This window comes from Pongo pygmaeus, chromosome 9 (assembly GCF_028885625.2).
Source record: "Pongo pygmaeus isolate AG05252 chromosome 9, NHGRI_mPonPyg2-v2.0_pri, whole genome shotgun sequence".
NCBI classification, from domain to species: domain Eukaryota; kingdom Metazoa; phylum Chordata; class Mammalia; order Primates; family Hominidae; genus Pongo; species Pongo pygmaeus.
Genome location: NC_072382.2, coordinates 39,717,783 through 39,736,969, shown reverse-complemented (window position 1 = coordinate 39,736,969; position 19,187 = coordinate 39,717,783). Strand labels below are relative to the sequence as shown.

The window sequence follows — 19,187 nt, the reverse complement described above, 5'->3', positions numbered from 1 at the left end:
AATTCTCACCTGATGAAGGGACCGCACTAGATTAGATCCTATCCTCTGAAATACATAGAGCATTAAATTTAAAAAAACAAGAGAGGTGAAAACAGGTGATTGAAGAAACTGGAAAGGTAAGTTGCCTCTAGAGACCAAAGAATAACACTCCTTTTCAAACTATTATCAAGAAATCTTGGGGGAAAGATAAAATTAGCAAGAGAAGGCTATTAGCTCTCTGTTACTCACCTTTATGAAACCATTTTCAGGGATCAGTTTGTTAAATTCCACTGAAACGTGGAGGTACACAGCACAGCCCTTCTTCTGGGATGCACAGTCATGCCATACAGAAGCGTGTGGGTAGACGCCAAAACATGTATGGACCTGCAACCCTTTCTGTAGAAACTCAGCATTCTGAGTAGTAACAAGGATTAACCTTGTGCACTCATGAAGAAAACTGGTGGCTCCACACATCCAGTTGTCCTTCGGGTTATTTTTGCATCCCTCTCTATAATTTCTTTTAATTACTTACTGTAAAGCACAGGAAAGTGCTCATTACTTGTAGCTTAATGCAGGAGGAAATATAATTGAATATGTTCTCCTAGCCACTGCTCTATCCCAGCTCCCAGCTCTTCTGAAGTGTCACTGTTCATTTCAACAGTACGAGTAAGGCAGTTTCCAGGCCCTGTGCATAATGAGCCATGTGTACCCTATTCAAGAAACTGGCTGTACTCCAGAACTACTATAAAATATAAGGAAAATATTAACATCTTAGATGACAAAAGATCCATATGGCTGGCCAGAAAATATCCGTGTCATTTAAGCCATTAGAATGCACCTATATGGAAACATTCAATTTGGTGGTACTGTGAACAACAGAACTGTGAAAACATCTGTTTATCTCCACCCATTTTCACTAAACACTGATTCCTATAGAAGACATGCAAATTCAAATACCAACATATTTCATCTAAGCATAGGACAGGGACTCCATTTTTACATAGTTGCTATACTAAATACAATACAGTATTTGTTGGTGATAGGATTTTGGAAGATGCTCTGGGCAGCTGGAAAAATAAGTAAAATGTTTCTCTTTGTATTAAACTTGATTAAAAATAATAGCTAACATTTATGAATGGTGAGGTAGATAATTTGATTATCCACCATTTATAGCTGAGGAAACTGAGGCCCAGAGAGTTTCAGTGGATTCCCTAAGATCACATACCCATTATGTGGTGGAGAGGGAATAGGAACCAGTGCTGGCTTGCTATGCCTCTTTCCATATGGGGTCAGACATAGATGTGGTGTCTTATAATGTGAGGGAGGTCTACTTGGCAGAAATATCCTGCAGATCCTATATGCCAGTTTCTTATTTATTTAAACAAAGCCCCATGTGAGCATTTCTGATAAGCAGTTTGTTTACCCACTAATTCCACAGAGGTTAAATATAACCCTAATGTTTCTTTGTTGCTACTCTGTTTCCAGTATTGAATTATTACCACAAGGTACCAACCATACATGCATACTTAATAAGGTATTGTGTCAAAACTATGCATGAAGGTCATTTGTTTGAGATGTCAGAACATTTTCCCCTGAGAAGATCTCATTGGGCATTGAAACAGAACCACATGCTTTTCAGACCAGCAACCGCGACTACCAAATATTCCTCTGTCAACTCTACTTTAGTAAGAATGCTTTCAATTAAGGCCTAAGTGTCAACATGCCTTTAAAAAAATCGTGGTGACATAAAATCTTTCTTTTTAGCACCCAACAGAATCTCTTCAAAGCCTGGTGGTCTGACACCCTATGCTACGTGACTTGTGACCCATCCATTTGTCATGTTCTTTGGGAATGTGGCTAAGGGGCTGAGATGTGACTTGAAAAGAAAGGTAGAACAAGATCATCTCAAATTTATTATCAAGGAATAGTTCAGACAACGACTTCAGGCCACAAAGACAGCAGAACAGATGGTCCGGCATGGATAGAGCATCAGACACTCACAGACTGTGCCAACAAGAGCCATCGAGTCAAAACAGCCAAAGGAAGGAGGGTCATGGAATGGGTTCTCTCACACCAAACTGATGCCCAGAGGCCCTCGGCATGAATAACAAAGGCAACCAGACCCACAATCCATACTGAGTGGATACAAAACCTATACCTAGGCTGACATCCCAAACGTGTGTGGCAAGTTAGATGATGATGGCACAAAAGACAGAACACCTTGCTTCTGGCCATTGTCAGCTCTTGGAAGAGAGCACACTTTTAGAGGAGCAGCTGCAAGGAGCCTGAGAACAAAACTGGAAAAGTCTGTTATGAAAGCCTTCACAGGTATTATTAACAAAAGAAAATGTGTATTTGTCAATGGTGTGTCAGCTAGATTTTGGCAGTCCATTCTTATGCCCAGGAATGACCTCTTGTGTAGACTGGATACAGTCATCAATGCAACTGTCCAGGTGCAACTCTTCTATAAAGGGAAAGAGGAGTGACTTTCCCCTGTAAAGTGGCCCTGTCAAAATTCTATAAAAAATATTGTCCATTTCATAGGCATGGGCAAGGACTTCATGTCTAAAACACCAAAAGCAATGGCAACAAAAGCCAAAATTGACAAATGGGATCTAATTAAACTCAAGAGCTTCTGCACAGCAAAAGAAACTACCATCAGAGTCAACAGGCAACCTACTGTTTTGATAAGCAGTTTGTTTACCCACTAATTCCACAGAGGTTAAATATAACCCTAATGTTTATATTGGGAGAAAATTTTCGCAACCTACTCATCTGACAAAGGGCTAATATCCAGAATCTACAATGAACTCAAACAAATTTACAAGAAAAAAACAAACAATCCCATCAAAAAGTGGGTGAAGGACATGAACAGACACTTCTCAAAAGAAGACATTTATGCAGCCAAAAAACACATGAAAAAATGCTCACCATCACTGGCCATCAGAGAAATGCAAATCAAAACCACAATGAGATACCATCTCATACCAGTTAGAATGGCAATCATTAAAAAGTCAGGAAGCAACAGGTGCTGGAGAGGATGTGGAGAAATAGGAACACTTTTACACTGTTGGTGGGACTGTAAACTAGTTCAACCATTGTGGAAGTCAGTGTGACGATTCCTCAGGGATCTAGAACTAGAAATACCATTTGAGTCAGCCATCCCATTACTGGGTATATACCCAAAGGACTATAAATCATGCTGCTATAAAGACATGCACACATATGTTTATTGCGGCACTATTCACAATAGCAAAGACTTGGAACCAACCCAAATGTCCAACAATGATAGACTGGATTCAGAAAATGTGGCACATATACACCATGGAATACTATGCAGCCATAAAAAATGATGAGTTCATGTCCTTTGTAGGGACATGGATGAAATTGGAAATCATCATTCTCAGTAAACTATCGCAAGAACAAAAAACCAAACACCGCATATTCTCACTCATAGGTGGGAATTGAACAATGAGAACACATGGACACAGGAAGGGGAACATCACACTCTGGGGACTGTTGTGGGGTGGGGGGAGGGGGGAGGGATAGCTTTAGGGGATATACCTAATGCTAAATGGCGAGTTAATGGGTGCAGCACACCAGCATGACACATGTATACATATGTAACTAACCTGCACATTGTGCACATGTACCCTAAAACTTAAAGTATAATAATAATAAAATCAAAAAATTAAAAAAATATATTGTCCATTTAAATTAAATAACCACTGTGCCTGGCTCCATTTACCACACTTTTCTATGCAGTGGAATTGAAGGGGATTTTTTTTTTGCTGTCCTCAGAGAAAAATAAGACTGACAATCAACCTTTCTAATGAGAATGGTAAGGAGTTATGTGGGGATGGCCTGGAATATATGCTGCTCAAATGGTGGAGATGTTATCTAGGCCGTAAATCATGGCATTTTTATATGATCCCCCATGTGCCTAATGCAGGAAACCACTTGGCAACTTTAAGGAAAAAGTCTAGCAATATTGCATCATAGTTCAATGTTTATATTGTACTTGGGCAGTTTAAATTTATCTTATAAAGTACTAATTATTTAATTACAAATGTTGAGTAAGTGTAAAATCATTCCTCAAAAAAGCATCCCTTGAGTATGAAAGTTCCAAGCTTAGCAAGACATCCCTGTGATTTGGGATACATCTCTTGAACTCAGTCCTGAAAATAATGTTAATAGCTGAGAAAAGAGCATTGAAAGCCTTATACACAGTGTGTTGTAGTGAAACAATTTTCTTTTTGGTTCTAAAAAACACTGTTGTGCTCTTTAGATCCAGCATGGCTAGTTAGGTGAATAATGAATGCATGTTCAACTTTCTGCTACAGGAAATTCTGCAAGTGGCAACGTGGGTCCATTCCGTGTGTGTCACTAGAGCTGGCGCAAGGCCATGGCCATGGTGAGGCACTGTTTCCACTGGAACTAATCTGATACCTGCACCAGCTCTTGGAACTGCAAACTATGGATGGGGTAAAAGACTGCTCACCTCCCATTTCTCATCTCATCTCACACACTCTGTTTGATGAGGCTATGGAGAAACAGGTCTTCTCATACACTAATGGTGGGAGTACAAACAATTCAAGCCCTTTGCAGGACAATTAGGCAATACCTATCAAAATTATACATGATTTTTCCTGCTGACCCAGCAATTCCACTTCTGGGAATAAATTGACAGATATAGGTGCATATGTACAAAATGATGGAAAGCTCTCTGGTATATATTAGTAAGTGATAAAACAAGGTGTAAAATAGTGTATATATGGCTACTACCTTTTGTTTTAAAAATGGGGGAAAATGGCGGAGCTGGCGGTGAGCGGAGATCGTGCCACTGCACTCCAACTTGGGCGACAGAGCGAGACTCTGTCTAAAAAAAAAAAAAAAAAACAGGGTGGGGTGGGGGGGAAATAATAGTACATATTCATATTTACCTGTATCTATATAAAACACACTATCAAGTATTCACAAGAAACTAATACAAATGATCACCTTATAGATGGTATGTATTGGGGGATACTGGGGTGAGCAGGGTATAAGTGGGGCAAGACTTTTCAATGTAAACTACTTTGAACTTTTATTTTGATTTTTGAATAATGTAAATTAACTGTCAAATAATTAAATTAAAAATAACCAATTTTTTAACAAAACATTTAATCTAGTGGCTTTACTTTTGACACAAGACAATCTCCAAATCTCTACCAATCACCAAAAACAGAGATTTACACCAGTTTCTTTGCTTATTTTTCCTGGTAGTGACTACAATTAAGAAGTCCTGTGGGTGCCATCTCAGTTTTGGAGATATTTCCCTAGAAGAAACTGATTCAAGGTGGGACAATTGGGTATAGAGAATAGTCCCTGGGACCGGGGGCTGAAGTCCTGAGTTCTGGTCCTGCCTAACTCCCACTTTCTATTAAGCTGACCCTGTGAAACGGCTGATACATGACCATTTTTTACCAACAAATTAGACAAATTCATGGGTGAACAAATTAAAAAACCCTGTTGCCTCACCACTGTAATACGATGAGGACACGTATACACACCCTGCCTAACCCACAGCATCACACCAGGGATTGTCAACATATGGGAAAGGGCTTTGTACATTGTAAAGGTCAACCCTACAAACAGCAGCTGTGAAACACAACACAACCCTGAGGGGGTGGCCATGGCTAAACGTAGGAGGGGAAAAGGACCCAGTCCCAAAAGCATCTGAGATACTGAGATAGTGCAGAGGAATGAAATCTTCCAAAAGATGGAATCTAAACATAAACAGACATCAAGAGCGGGCTGACTTGCAGTGGAAGATGTGGTTAAATGACTCCACATGTGGTCATCTGCCATTGAATACACTGCAAATTCTGTAAAGCCTACTAAGGGAAATTAGGGAGATGTAACTGGGAGCACACTGTAAAGATACTGATACGAACACAAATGTGAGATCAATGTTGAATGATGGACCCAAAAGGATGGCTCTTAGTCCTTGTGAACATATAGTTGTTGGAGATATGTGTCTGTCATACACAGATAGGCCTCCAACTCACCTCTGAAATCAGATGCAAACTTCAGATACTTTTGAAAAGGCTCCCTAGAGGACCTCTTACCCCCAAATGTAGAGACTAAATGAAAAACCATTCTTTAGAGGGGGTTAAAAAAAAAACACTCAAAAAACTTCTCCTTTCCACATGTATAGTCATCTGGAACACAGATCTCCCATTAAACGGATGGTCAAAGCTGTATCACAACATTAAACTAAGCACAAAAATTCAAGACTTCCTTTCCTCACCCTCCTAAAACAAAACATTCCAATAGGCTAGAAATAACCTCATGAGGAAGTTCATTGAAGGTACTCCCACTTGGCACTACTATCCAGACACTGGGTTAGGAAACTAGTTACTTGGAACTCAGAAAAAATAAGAACTATTTTGATTAGGCAAGGCCCCTGTGCAAGGTGCCTAGTTCCAGCTGGGTCTCAGTAGTCTGATGGGTGTCATGCACTCCTGGACCTCCTTTTAATGAAACGAGGGACCTTGACTTTGGGCCCCATGTTGAGAAGCTCTGAAGCCAAATATAATGGTCAAATATAATGTCCTCTCACTTCCAGCTTCATTGAGCAGACCATGTTTCCATATAGAAATTTCTCTAGGAGGCTTACTATCTTATGTTATCTCAAGCTGAGGCCTCCTCTTACACAAGAGGCTTAAACTGACTATAAGTAAGAGTTAAAGATATGTTATGGTTTTTTATGAATTATTCATTTATTCATTCGGCAAAGGTTATTAAGAAGGTACTGAGTTTGGATGTACTTTGCTTTAGGAAAATCATTTTCAAGGTTGCTTCATGCAAAGTGGGAATAATTAACTTGGTAACTCAATGGATTTGCTAAGTGATTGCCCCAAGTTTAAATTGTCACTGATTTTCAAGTATGACAAGAAAACCAGAGACCCAAGGAGGTGGGCACATTCCCACCTGTCAATAACCCTCAAGAGAAGTGCTTCAGTATTACCCCAAATGGCCAACTTTTCATGGTTAATCATTTAGTTAGAGGCTCACAAGATCAAAAACAATCCTTAAAAAACTATTTATGTGAACACAGGGACAATGAGCTGACACCTTCAAGGTGCATGTTAGAGGCACAATACAAGTTCCTGTTTCACCAGCAGAGCTCTGGTCGCTCAGTTGAAGCTGAAAGTCAGAACCAGCTGTGTTTCTGTCATTCCCTCATATGAAAAGAACTCAGCTGTAGACCTTCTTTACTCCATGAGGAAACATTTTTTAAAAACCCACAAATAATTTTTAGGTTTCACTTTTGCCTCTGCTTCCTCCAGAGCTACAAAGGTCACCCAAATTTCTGTGGTGAGGTTATTTAGGAGAGCCTTTCTTTTGGATGTCAACTTGTCAAACTTGCAGTTTAGATGAGTGTGATGTAGTCTTCTCCTAAAATTTACTTTTGCACCATTTGTTCATATAATAGACATTCTCTGAGCACAGGCACTGAGGACATCAAAATAAATGAGACTGAATTTCTGCCCTTGGGGACTGCAGTGTTAAAGGTGGGTTAGACCCAAAAACCAACAATACAGTGCAGTGTGGTACATGCTGTAACTAACATGCACAAAGGGCATTCCCAAAAAAGAGAATGAAAAGAGGGAGGAAGGTGGCAGAGGAGAAAAGCCTTTGGCCCAAGTTTTTGTTCAATAAAGATCATATTTTATAGATCGAAAGATTATATGATCTGCTAACCCCTTAGCACATATAGCTCATGAAGCAAGACAAAGTACCCATGCAGAGTTCAACACTAGTGAGCCTCTGGGGCAAGTAAGTTGGAAATCATAACCCATTTATGGATACCTACCTAGAACTGATTTCCTGTTCAGAGTGCCTTCCTAGCTGATAAGAACAATACTGAAATCTTTCTTTTCCATGAGAGAAAAATATGTTGAATCATTTAGCAAGTACCTACAGAGCCACCTACTATGTATGTGCCCAGCAGTCTACTGTGTGCTATCAGGAGTAAGAAAATGTATAAATATTCTTGCTTTTAAACGGTTTGCAATCTAATTGTAGAGATAATACTAAAATACATGAGAAGCTTCTCTGGGATAAGGACTATATCTCATGCAACTTTTAAAGTTACCATTTAGTCAACTTCCTACCACCATTACATACTTCTGGTAATCAATTATCTTCCTTCTTCCCTTGGGATTTTGAATTGGGAACAGAATAGAAACAAGCTGCCAAATAAGAATCAAAATACAGGGTCAGCCTCAATTTCAGTGCAAGTGGTCCATTGCTTTGGTTCACAGGCTCTACAGTCCAGAAGATGAAAGATTAAGGATTTCATCAATCAGATTAACCTCTCCTCTTTTCACAGAAAGAACAGTAATGGGGATAAGAGAAGGGCCTAGAATATTCCCCTGGAAGTGTTACTTATTAGGAAGCAAGTTCCCTTGTGGAAACACAAGGATGGGGGAAAGGGATTTCCCTCAACATTGTTCTATTTACGCACAGAGAATTCAAGTAACTTGCCCAAAATCACAGAGCTAGTAAGTGGCGAGGCTTAAATCAAACTTAATCATCAGGTCCAGGAACACAGGTACAGGCTGGGGCTGCCTCATGAAGTCTCTATTTAGGAAATGTGTCTTTAAAGTCAACAGACTGTCCTGAGTAGGACATTCTAGAACATTTTTCTAGACAAAAACATCATATCCACAACTTCCAGTCTAAAATCTGATACAGCAAAGACACACAATAATAATTTGTTATATAAGTGCATATATAATTAATTACCAAATTGTGAGGTACAGACCACCTAGGAACTCAGATAGGGCAGCTTTATTATTATGGGCAAGAGTCTTTCTAGAAACAGAATTCCAGCTGGATCTTGAAGAATGAGTAGAATTAAGATGAATAAAGAGCAGAAAAAGTCATAAATAAACACATGAGACTCAGAGAATTACAACAAAACAGTTTTAGTCTTGTAAATTTTGCTATAAAGTGAAGCATAGTTAGGTATGAAGCATGCTGATTAAACTTTTTATTGTCTTAATACAAGTCTAAAAAAAGCATCTTTTTTGAGGTGCTGGAAAGTACTAATAATAAAAACAGTGGCTGAAATTCATTAAGAATTTACTATGCCAAGCACTGCTCTAAGCACTTCACAGGCACTAACACATTTAATCCCTACCAATACCCTGTTGAGAAGTTGAGATACAGAGAATTTAAATTACTGGCCCAAGGTCATAGACCTAGTAAGTGTTAGGCCTGGAGTCAAACTCAATCCTCCTCTGGCTCAGGAATATTGTTCCAGGCCTTTGCTCTCACCTGGAAGTTTCTAATTAGAAAATTTCTTTCAGGTCAGAATAAAATCTTCAGCAGTTCTCTCATCTCAAAGTGTCTGAATTTCTGATTATTTACAAGGCTGCAAATCCCTTCTAGCCATGCTCTAATGCAAGTACTTGGATAGTGAAATAAACGATAAGTCTCTCTAAATCACAGGATATTCAGTTTATTTGATTTTAGTTCAGCAATTCTTAAACTGTCCTATACATCCAAACCATCTGTAGAAGTTTCTAAACCCATATAGGCCCAGGGACCCAGTACCAAACTTACAAAACTTAGAGACTAAGATCTCATATGTATACATATTTTAAAGATTCAAGGGTAAGTCTGATGCTCAATGTGTTTGAGAATCACTGCTGTATGCTGTGTTCTATTTTATTAGTATTTCTTTTATTATTATTATTATTAATACTTTTAAGTTCTGGGGTGCATGTGCAGAACGTGCAGGTTTGTTACCTAGGTATACAGGTGCCATGGTGGTTTGCTGCACGCATCAACTCGTCATCTACATTAGGTATTTCTCCTAATGCTATCCCTCCCCTAGCCTCCTACCCCTTAACAGGCCCCAGTGTGTGATGTTCCCCTCCCTGTGTCCATGTATTCTCATTGTTCAACTCCCACTTACAAGTGAGAACATGTGGTGTTTGGTTTTCTGTTCCTGTGTTAGTTTGCCAAGAATGATGGTTTCCAGCTTCATCCATGTCCCTACAAAGGACATGAACTCATCCTTTTTTATGGCTGCATAGTATTCCATGGTGTATATGTGCCACATTTTCTTTATCCAGTCTATCATTGATGGGCATTTGGATTGGTTCCAAGTCTCTGCTATTGTGAATAGTGCCACAATAAATATACATGTGCATGTGTCTTTATAGTAGCATGATTTATAATCCTTTGAGTATATACCCAGTAATGGGATGGCTGGGTCAAAAGATATTTCTGGTTCTAGATCCTTGAGGAATCTCCACACTGTCTTCCACAATGGTTGAACTAATTTACACTCCCACCAACAGTGTAAAGGTGTTCCTATTTCTCTACATCCTCTCCTGCATCCGTTGTTTCCTGACTTTTTAATGATCGCCATTCTAACTGGCATGAGATGGTATCTCATTGTGGTTTTCATTTGCATTTCTCTAATGACCAGTGATGATGAGCTTTTCTTCATATGTTTGTTGGCAGCATAAATGTCTTCTTTTGAGAAGTGTCTGTTCATATCCTTCACCCACTTTTTGATGGGGTTGTTTTTTTTCTTGTAAATTTGTTTAAGTTCTTTGTACATTCTGGATATTAGCCTTTTGTCTGATGGATATATTGCAAAAAATTTCACCCATTCTGTAGGTTGCCTGTTCACCCTGATGTTAGTTTCTTTTGCTGTGCAGAAGCTCTTTAGTTTAATTAGATCCCATTTGTCAGTTTTGGCTTTTGTTGCCATTGCTTTTGGTGTTTTAGTCATGAAGTCTTTGCCATGCCTATGTCCTGAATGGTATTGCCTAGGTTTTTTTCTAGGGTTTTTATGGTTTTAGGTTTTATGTTTAAGTCTTTAATCCATCTTGAGTTAATTTTTGCATAAGGTGGAAGGAAGGGGTCCAGTTTCAGTTTTCTGCACATGGCTAGCCAGTTTTCCCAATGCCATTTATTAAATAGGGAATCCTTTCCACATTGCTTGTTTTTGTCATGTTTGTCAAAGGTCAGATGGTTGTAGATGTGTGGCGTTATTTCTGAGGCCTCTGTTCTGTTCCATTGGTCTATCTGTTTATATACCATGATGTTTTGGTTACTGTAGCCTCATAGTATAGTTTGAAGTCAGGTAGTGTGATGCCTCCAGCTTGTTCTTTTTGCTTAGGATTGTCTTGGCTATACGGGCTCTTTTTTGGTTCCATATGAAATTTAAAGTAGTTTTTTCTAATTCTATGAAGAAAGTCAATGGTAGCTTGATGGGGATAGCATTGGATCTATAAATTACTTTGGGCAGTATGGCCATTTTCACAATATTGATTCTTCCTATCCGTGAGAATGGAATGTTTTTCCATTTGTTTGTGTCCTCTCTTATTTCCTGGAGCAGTGGTTTGTAGTTCTCCTTGAAGAGGTCCTTCACGTCCCTTATAAGTTGTATTCCTAGGCATTTTATTCCCTTTGTAGCAATTGTGAATGGGAGTTCACCCATGACTTGGCTGTCTATTTGTCATTATTGGTGTATAGGAATGCTTGTGATTTTTGCATATTGATTTTGTATCCTGAGACTTTGCTGAAGTTGCTTATCAGCTTAAGGAGATTTTGGGCTGAGATGATGGGGTTTTCTAAATATACAATCATGTCATCTGCAAACAGAGACAATTTGACTTCCTCTCTTCCTATTTGAATATGCTTTATTTCTTTCTCTTGCCTGATTGCCTTGGCCAGAACATCCAATACTATGTTGAATAGGAGTGGTGACAGAGGGCATTCTTGTCTTGTGCCAGTTTTCAAAGGAATGCTTCCAGCTTTTGCCCATTCAGTATGATATTGGCTGTGGGTTTGTCATAAATAGCTCTTATTATTTTGAGATACATTCCATCAATACCTAGTTTATTGAGAGTTTTTAGCATGAAGGGCTGTTGAATTTTATGAAAGGCCTTTTCTGCATCTATTGAAATAATCATGTGGTTTTTGTCATTGGTTCTCTTTATGTGATAGATTATGTTTATTGATTTGCATATTTTGAACCAGCCTTGCATTCCCAGGGATGAAGCCGACTTATCGTAGTGGATAAGCTTTTTGATGTGCTGCTGGATTCGGTTTACCAGTTTTTTATTGAAGATTTTTGAATCAGTGTTCATCAGGGATATTGGCCTGCAATTTTCTTTTTTTGTTGTGTCTCTGCCAGGTTTTGGTATCAGGATGATGCTGGCCTCATAAAATGAGTTAGGGAGGATTCCCTCTTTTTCTATTGATTGGAATAGTTTCAGAAGGAATGGTATCAGCTCTTCTTTGTACTTCTGGTAGAATTTGGCTGTGAATCTGTCTGGTCCTGGGCTTTTTTTGGTTGGTAGGCTGTTAATTACTACCTCAATTTCAGAACTTGTTATTGGTCTATTCAGGAATTTGACTTCTTCCTGGTTTAGTCTTGGGAGGGTCTATGTGTCCAGGAATTTATTCATTTCTTCTAGATTTTCTAGTTTATTTGCATAGAGGTGTTTATAGTGTTCTCTGATGGTAGATTGTATTTTTGTGGGATCAGTGGTGATATCCTCTTTATCAACTTTTATTGCGTCTATTTGATTCTTCTCTCTTTTCTTCTTTGTCTGGCTAGCGGTCTATTTTGTTAATCTTTTCAAAAAACCAGCTCCTGGATTCATTGATTTTTTTGAAGCGTTTTTTATGTCTGTAATCTCCTTCAGTTCTGCTCTGATCTTAGTTATTTCTTGTCTTCTGCTAGCTTTTGAATGTGTTTGCTCTTACTTCTCTAGTTCTTTTAATTGTGATGTTAGGGTGTTGATTTTAGCTCTTTCCTGCTTTCTCCTGTGGGCATTTATTGCTATGAATTTCCCCTACACATTGCTTTAGCTGTGTCCCAGAGATTCTGGTATGTTGTATCTTTATTCTCGTTGGTTTCAAAGAATGTATTTATTTCTGCCTTCTTTTCGTTATTTACCCAGTAGTCATTCAGGAGCAGGTTGTTCAGTTTCCACTGTAGTTGTATGGTTTTGAGTTATTTTCTTAATCCCGAGTTCTAATTTGATTGCACTTTGGTCTGAGAGACTGTTATTATTTCCATTCTTTTGCATTTGCTGAGGAGTGTTTTACTTCCAATTATGTGGTCAATTTTAGAATAAGTGTGATGTGGTGCTGAGAAGAGTGTATATTCTGTTGATATGGGGTGGAGAGTTCTGTAGATGTCTATTAGGTCCACTTGGTCCAGAGCTGAGTTCAAGTCCTGAATATCCTTGTTAATTTCCTGTCTCCTTGATCTAATGTTGACATTGGGGTGTTAAAGCCTCCCACTATTATTGTGTGGGAGTCTCAGTCTCTTTATGGGTCTCTAAGAACTTGCTTTATGAATCTGAGTGCTCCTGTATTGGGTGCATATATGTTTAGGGTAGTTAGCTCTTCTTGTTGCATTGATCCCTTTACCATTATGTAATGCCCTTGTGTTTTTTGATCTTTGTTGGTTTAAAGTCTGTTTTATCAGAGACTAGGATTGCAACCCCTGCTTTTTTTTTTGCTTTCCATTTGCTTGGTAGATCTTCCTCCATCCCTTTATTTTCAGCCTATGTGTGTCTTTGCATGTGAGATGGGTCTCCTGAATACAGCACACTGATGGGTCTTGACTCTTTATCCAATTTGCCAGTCTGTGTCTTTTAATTGGGGCATTTAGCCCATTTATATTTAAGGTTAATATTGTTATGTGTGAATTTGATCCTGTCATTATGATGTTAGCTGGTTATTTTGCCCATTAGTTGATGCAGTTTCTTCATAGTTTCAATGGTCTTTACAATTTGGTATGTTTCTGCAGTGGCTGGTACTGGTTTTTCCTTTCCTTATTTAGTGCTCCCTTCAGGAGCTCTTGTAAGGCATGCCTGGTGGTGACAAAATCCCTCAGCATTTGCTTGTCTGTAAAGGATTTTATTTCTACTTCACTTCTGAAGCTTAGTTGGCTGGATATGAAATTCTGGGTTTAAAATTCTTTTCTTTTAGAATGTTGAATATTGGCTCCCACTCTCTTCTGGCTTGTAGGCTTGTAGGGTTTCTGCTGAGAGATCCGCTGTTAGTCTGTTGGGCTTCCCTTTGTGGGTAACCCGACCTTTCTCTCTCACTGCCCTTAACATTTTTTCCTGCATTTCAACCTTGGTGAATCTGACAATTATGTGTCTTGGGTTTGCTCTTCTTGCAGGGTATCTTTGTGGTGTTCTCTGTATTTCCTGAATTTGAATGTTGGCTTGTCTTGCTAGGTTGGGGAAGTTCTCCTGGATAATATCCTGAGGAGTGTTTTCCACTTGGTTCCATTGTCCCCTTCACTTTCAGGTACACCAATCAAATGTAGGTTTGGTCTTTTCACATAGTCCCACATTTCTTGGAGGCTTTGTTCCTTCCTTTTCATTATTTTTTTCTCTAATCTTGTCTTCATGCTTTATTTCATTAAGTTGATCTTGAATCTCTGATATCCTTTCCTCTGCTTTATCAATTCAGTTATTGAAGCTTGTGTATGCTTCACAAAGTTCTCGTGCTGTGTTTTTCAGCTCCATTAGGTCATTTATATTCTTCTCTAAACTAGTTATTCTAGTTAGCAATTCCTCCAACCTTTTTTCAAGGTTCTTAGCTTCCTTGCATTGGGTTAGAGCATGCTCCTTTAGCTCGGAGGAGTTTGTTATTACCGACTTTCTGAAGCATACTTCTGTCAATTCATCAAACTCATTCTCCATCCAGTTTTGTTCCCTTGCTGGCAAAGAATTGTGCTCCCTTGGAGGAGAAGAGGCATTCTGGTTTTTGGAATTTTCAGCCTTTTTGTGCTGGATTTTCCTCATCCTTGTGGATTTATCTACGTTTGATCTTTGACGTTGGTGACCTTTGTATAGGGTTTTTGTGTGGACATCCTTTTCGTTGATATTGATGCTATTCCTTTTTGTTAGTTTTCCTTCTAACAGTCAGGCCCCTCTGCTGCAGGTCTGCTGGAATTTGCTGGAGGTCCACTCCAGACCCTGTTTGCCTGGGTATCACCAGTAGAGGCTGCAGAACAGCAAAGACTGCTGCCTGTTCCTTCCTCTGGAGGCTCTGTCCCAGAGGGGCACCCACCAGATGCCAGCCAGAGCTCTCCTGTATGAAGTGTCTGTCGACCCCTGCTGGGAGGTATCTCCCAGTCAGGAATCACGGGGGTCAGGGACCTGCTTAAGGAGGCAGTCTGTCCCTTAGCAGAGCTCGAGTGCTGTGCTGGGAGATCCACTGCTCTCTTCACAGCCAACAGGCAAGAACATTTAAGTCTGCTGAAGCTGCGCCCACAGCCACCCCCTCTCCCAGGGGCTCTGTCCCATGAGATGGGAGTTTTATCTATAAGCCCCTGACTGGGGCTGCTGCCTTTCTTTCCCAGATGCCCTGCCCAGAGAGGGAGAATCTAGAAAGGCAATCTGGCTACAGGGGCTTTGCTGAGCTGTGGTGGGCTCCACCCAGTTCAAACTTCCCAGGGGCTTTGCTTACATTGTGAGAGGAAAACAGCCTACTCAAGCCTCAGTAATGGTGGATGCCCCTCCCCCAACCAAGCTGGAGCATCCCAGGTTGACTTCAGGCAGCTGTGCTGGCAGTGAGAATTTCAAACCAGCGGATCTTACGTTGCTGTGCTCCATGGGGGTGGGATCTGCTGAGCTAGATCACTTGGCTCCCTGGCCTTCAGCCCCTTTCCAGGGGAGTGAATGGTTCTGTCTCACTGCAATTTCAGGTGCCACTGGGGTATGAGAAAAAACTCCTGCAGCTAACTCGGTGTCTGCCCAAATGGCCACCCAGTTTTGTACCTGAAACCCAGGGCCCTGGTGGTATAGGCACCCAGCTGCGAAGACTGTGGGAAATGTGTAGTATCTGGGCCGGATAGCACTGTCCCTCCTGGCACAGTCCCTCAGGGCTTCCCTTGGCTAGGGGAGGGAGTTCCCCCAACCCCTTGCGCTTCCTGGGTGAGGCGACGCCCCACCCTGCTTTGGCTCGCCCTCCGTGGGCTGCACCCACTGTCTAACCAGTCCCAATGAGATGAGCTAGGTACCTCAGTTGGAAATGCAGAAATCACCCGCCTTCTGCATTGATCTCTCTGGGAGCTGCAGACTGCAGCTGTTCCTATTTGCCATCTGACCAGCCATCTAGTATTTCTAATCATTCACTTAGCAAGATTCTCAGGTTTAAGTAAAATTATAACTAAGTTACTAAGGAACAATACATCAAAAGTCATATATTCACTTTTCCCTCTAAGAGTTTTTTCTTTTTAAAAGAAATTAAATTAAAAAACTCCTTGGAAAAAACATTTTTAATCTTCCCATTACCACTTTATTCCTTGGCACACAGAAGGGTACCAGTCTCTGCTGGAGACAAAAGTGGATACTAGGCCAGGGTGACAATATCAGCCTGTTTCTGCCCCAGGTCTCACATTAATGCATCAAGGGCAAGATATGGTTTCTTACTTGAATACTGCAGGTTTTGGTTACAGACAGCTGGAGTGGTGGTAAGGGGACTAATTTAGGTGAAGTCACTGGGCTATCATCCTTGCTCTGGTTCTACAGCTGTGCATTTTGGATTGCTATTTAGCTTCTCTAAGCTCCAGTTTCCTCCTCTGTTATATAGAAATAATGTCTGCCAATCTTTTTTATAGGGTTATTTGTAAGATCAAATGGAATGAGATATGTGAATGCATTTTTAAAATGTATGGAATACCACACATTTGGACAAGATTATTGAGGTGTGCAATCTTGTCTATGTGACAAGTGAAATCACGTAGGAATCGTAGTAACAACAAACCAACTGAATTTTGGTGTCAGTACCAATGCCTACTGGGGCACTGCACTAGAGCAAGTTTTCCTAACACATGGAACAGTGACAGTGAGGGTTCTCCTAGGTTTTTATGTGAGACTGCCTGAAGAGCAATTACGGGCTCTGGAACAATAGATGCTACTAAGTTTATTTTATTATTATTTTTATTTTACTTTAAGTTCTGGGATACATGTGCAGAATGTGCAGGTTTGTTACATAGGTAAATATGTGTCATGGTGGTTTGCTGCACCTATCAACCCATCACCTAGGTATTAAGGCTCGCATGCATTAGCTATTTGTCTATTTGTCCTGATGCACTCTCTCCCTTCCCCTGCCCCCTGCCCCAGACCCCAGTGTGTGTGGTTCCCCTCCCTGAGTCCATGTGTTCTCTCTGTTCAGCTCCCACTTATGAGTGAGAACATGCAGCGTTAGGTTTTCTGTTCCTGGCTACCAAGTTTAAGAAGGTCATTGTCAGGGATGTGAAAATCAGAAAAATAATCTGGTATTTTAGGAAAAGCACTTAAAATAAATTGTATTAATGATTTTATACATAAAGTGTATAAAACGTTTTAAAGATTATATAAACATTTGAATGATTAATAAAATACTTGATAAGGCAATCCTGTATTAATATTCAACCATTTATACATGATTATTTCTAAACATTATACAATGCAAAAAAATTCACATTTTTAAAGAAGTATCTACTTTATCAGGTACCATTTGTAAATACTCTTAACAAGCAAGTGAATACAACTGTCAATACAAGTGAATATACACAGAAATGGACAGCAGGATGGTCGCTTGCCTGTCTGTCCTGCTCGGGAGTAAAAGAGAAGGCTAGGAACATGGCTGTAGGTTTGGTATTAGAAGGAAAGTGGGACCTATTCCAACTTCCTGATCCTGTGATTTTTTTTTTTTTTGAGATTCACACACACACACAAACTATGCACAAGTTTGCTTCCATGTTGTATAGCAAGAGTTTAAATATTTCTGAGTTAATGATGCCAAATTGTGCTCCGATTATATCAGCATATTTACATGATCCTTGAACACCACATATAGATTCCTATACTACATATTTAAGCAAAATCACCTCCTGACTTCACAATGAAAGGAGACCTGCTGGATTAAAAAGTGGTTTCTAGTAAACCCCAAAGAGATACCGTTACTAAATTACTAAATTTAAAGGCAAAATAGTATTCACTAAACTGATTTTTCTGTCTTCTTTTCCTTATTTGGCATAATCATTAACCAACTTCTAGTAAATGGAAGCATTCTCACAATTTAAGTTTTTTTAGGGGGAAACACACAATTTATAAATACTGTCAAGTGAAGAACAGATTCCTGAATACTAAAAGACCCATGCATATCCTTGTATGTAAAAAAAAAAAAAAAATTCCATCATAAAATCATAGACTTAAACACCATCTTTGATTCAGAAGTTCTCCCTCTACTGTAGCTTCTGCTGTAGAGTCATTGTCAAAAAGAGCTCTTCATGAAAGATTCTCAGATAGCAAAATGCTTTAAGACAATGTCTAACAAACATTTTTATTGTCTCAATTTGTACACAAACTGACACCTGAAAATCACAGAGGATAAAGAAGTTCAATCTTTAAAACAGAGAGATAAGTTATTCCAAAATGCTACCAGTCAATAATTAAAAATACAGTTTGGGGGCAAGAAGTTCTGAAATAACTCAGAGAATTTGCTCAAGATTTTACTTTTGGACCAGTCCTCTTTGGGAGGGAGTATGTGAATAGGTAATGAAAGCCTTATATGAGAGAGTCAATGGAGAGCCATATCAAGGAGCACCTGAAGATATATGGATCAATACAAGGAAAAGAAATCCAAGTAGCCCAGTGCCTGACACTCACTGGGCACTCAATTAATGCATGGTGAATTAACAAATGAATTAATGAAAGAACCATTTGCTACGTATAACATTGTTACTTTAAGAAAAAAGAATTTGAAACAGAAGAAAACATACACGCAAGAACACATACAAACTATAAAATATATGATATCCTAAAGGAGATGTAAATATTAAACTGCTTTGCTGACTGACACTATTAATACCTAAAAGCAGTATGAGAGATCACAAAGAATAAGGACTCATTCATCCTTGGAGTGGGCTGCTCATCTTATGGTCTAACTTGCATTTTATGTCATGTCCATGTTGCTTAATCTCCACCTGTTCTACAGAAGAGCAAAATAAGTTGTAAATAAATTATTAAAGAAAAAAAGCAACTCTATCCATGCTGAGGCCTGAGGGAGTTGGGGGAGGAGTCAATTCCTTTTAGTTTGTATTTAAAAAGAGAAACTCTTTGGAAAACTGTAGTATCTGAAGATTTTGTGGTTTCCAAAAGGTGAAGGTGAAT

At 39.4% G+C, this 19,187-nt stretch overlaps 1 protein-coding gene and 1 long non-coding RNA gene across 8 annotated transcripts in view; one reads left to right on the top strand and one right to left on the bottom strand.

The window, feature by feature from the left end:
- Positions 1 to 19,187, bottom strand: part of BDNF (brain derived neurotrophic factor) — a 68,447-nt gene that overhangs the window by 19,073 nt on the left and 30,187 nt on the right. Inside the window, exon 1 of one of the 5 annotated variants that reach the window (XM_054439785.2) lies at positions 229 to 510. The exons of the other annotated variants lie outside the window; for them this stretch is intronic. Coding sequence (XP_054295760.1) covers positions 229 to 453 — 225 coding nt within the window. The 5' untranslated portion in view covers positions 454 to 510. Of the gene's footprint in view, positions 1 to 228; positions 511 to 19,187 lie in introns of those variants that run through there. 5 annotated transcript variants of the gene reach the window in all.
- Positions 1 to 19,187, top strand: part of LOC129008058 (uncharacterized) — a 192,906-nt gene that overhangs the window by 167,406 nt on the left and 6,313 nt on the right. The window contains exon 5 of one of the 3 annotated variants that reach the window (XR_008492460.2): positions 4,323 to 5,131. The exons of 1 other annotated variant lie outside the window; for it this stretch is intronic. This is a non-coding gene — a long non-coding RNA (uncharacterized LOC129008058). Of the gene's footprint in view, positions 1 to 1,743; positions 5,132 to 19,187 lie in introns of those variants that run through there. One more of the 3 variants, XR_010127569.1, reaches the window with a different exon arrangement.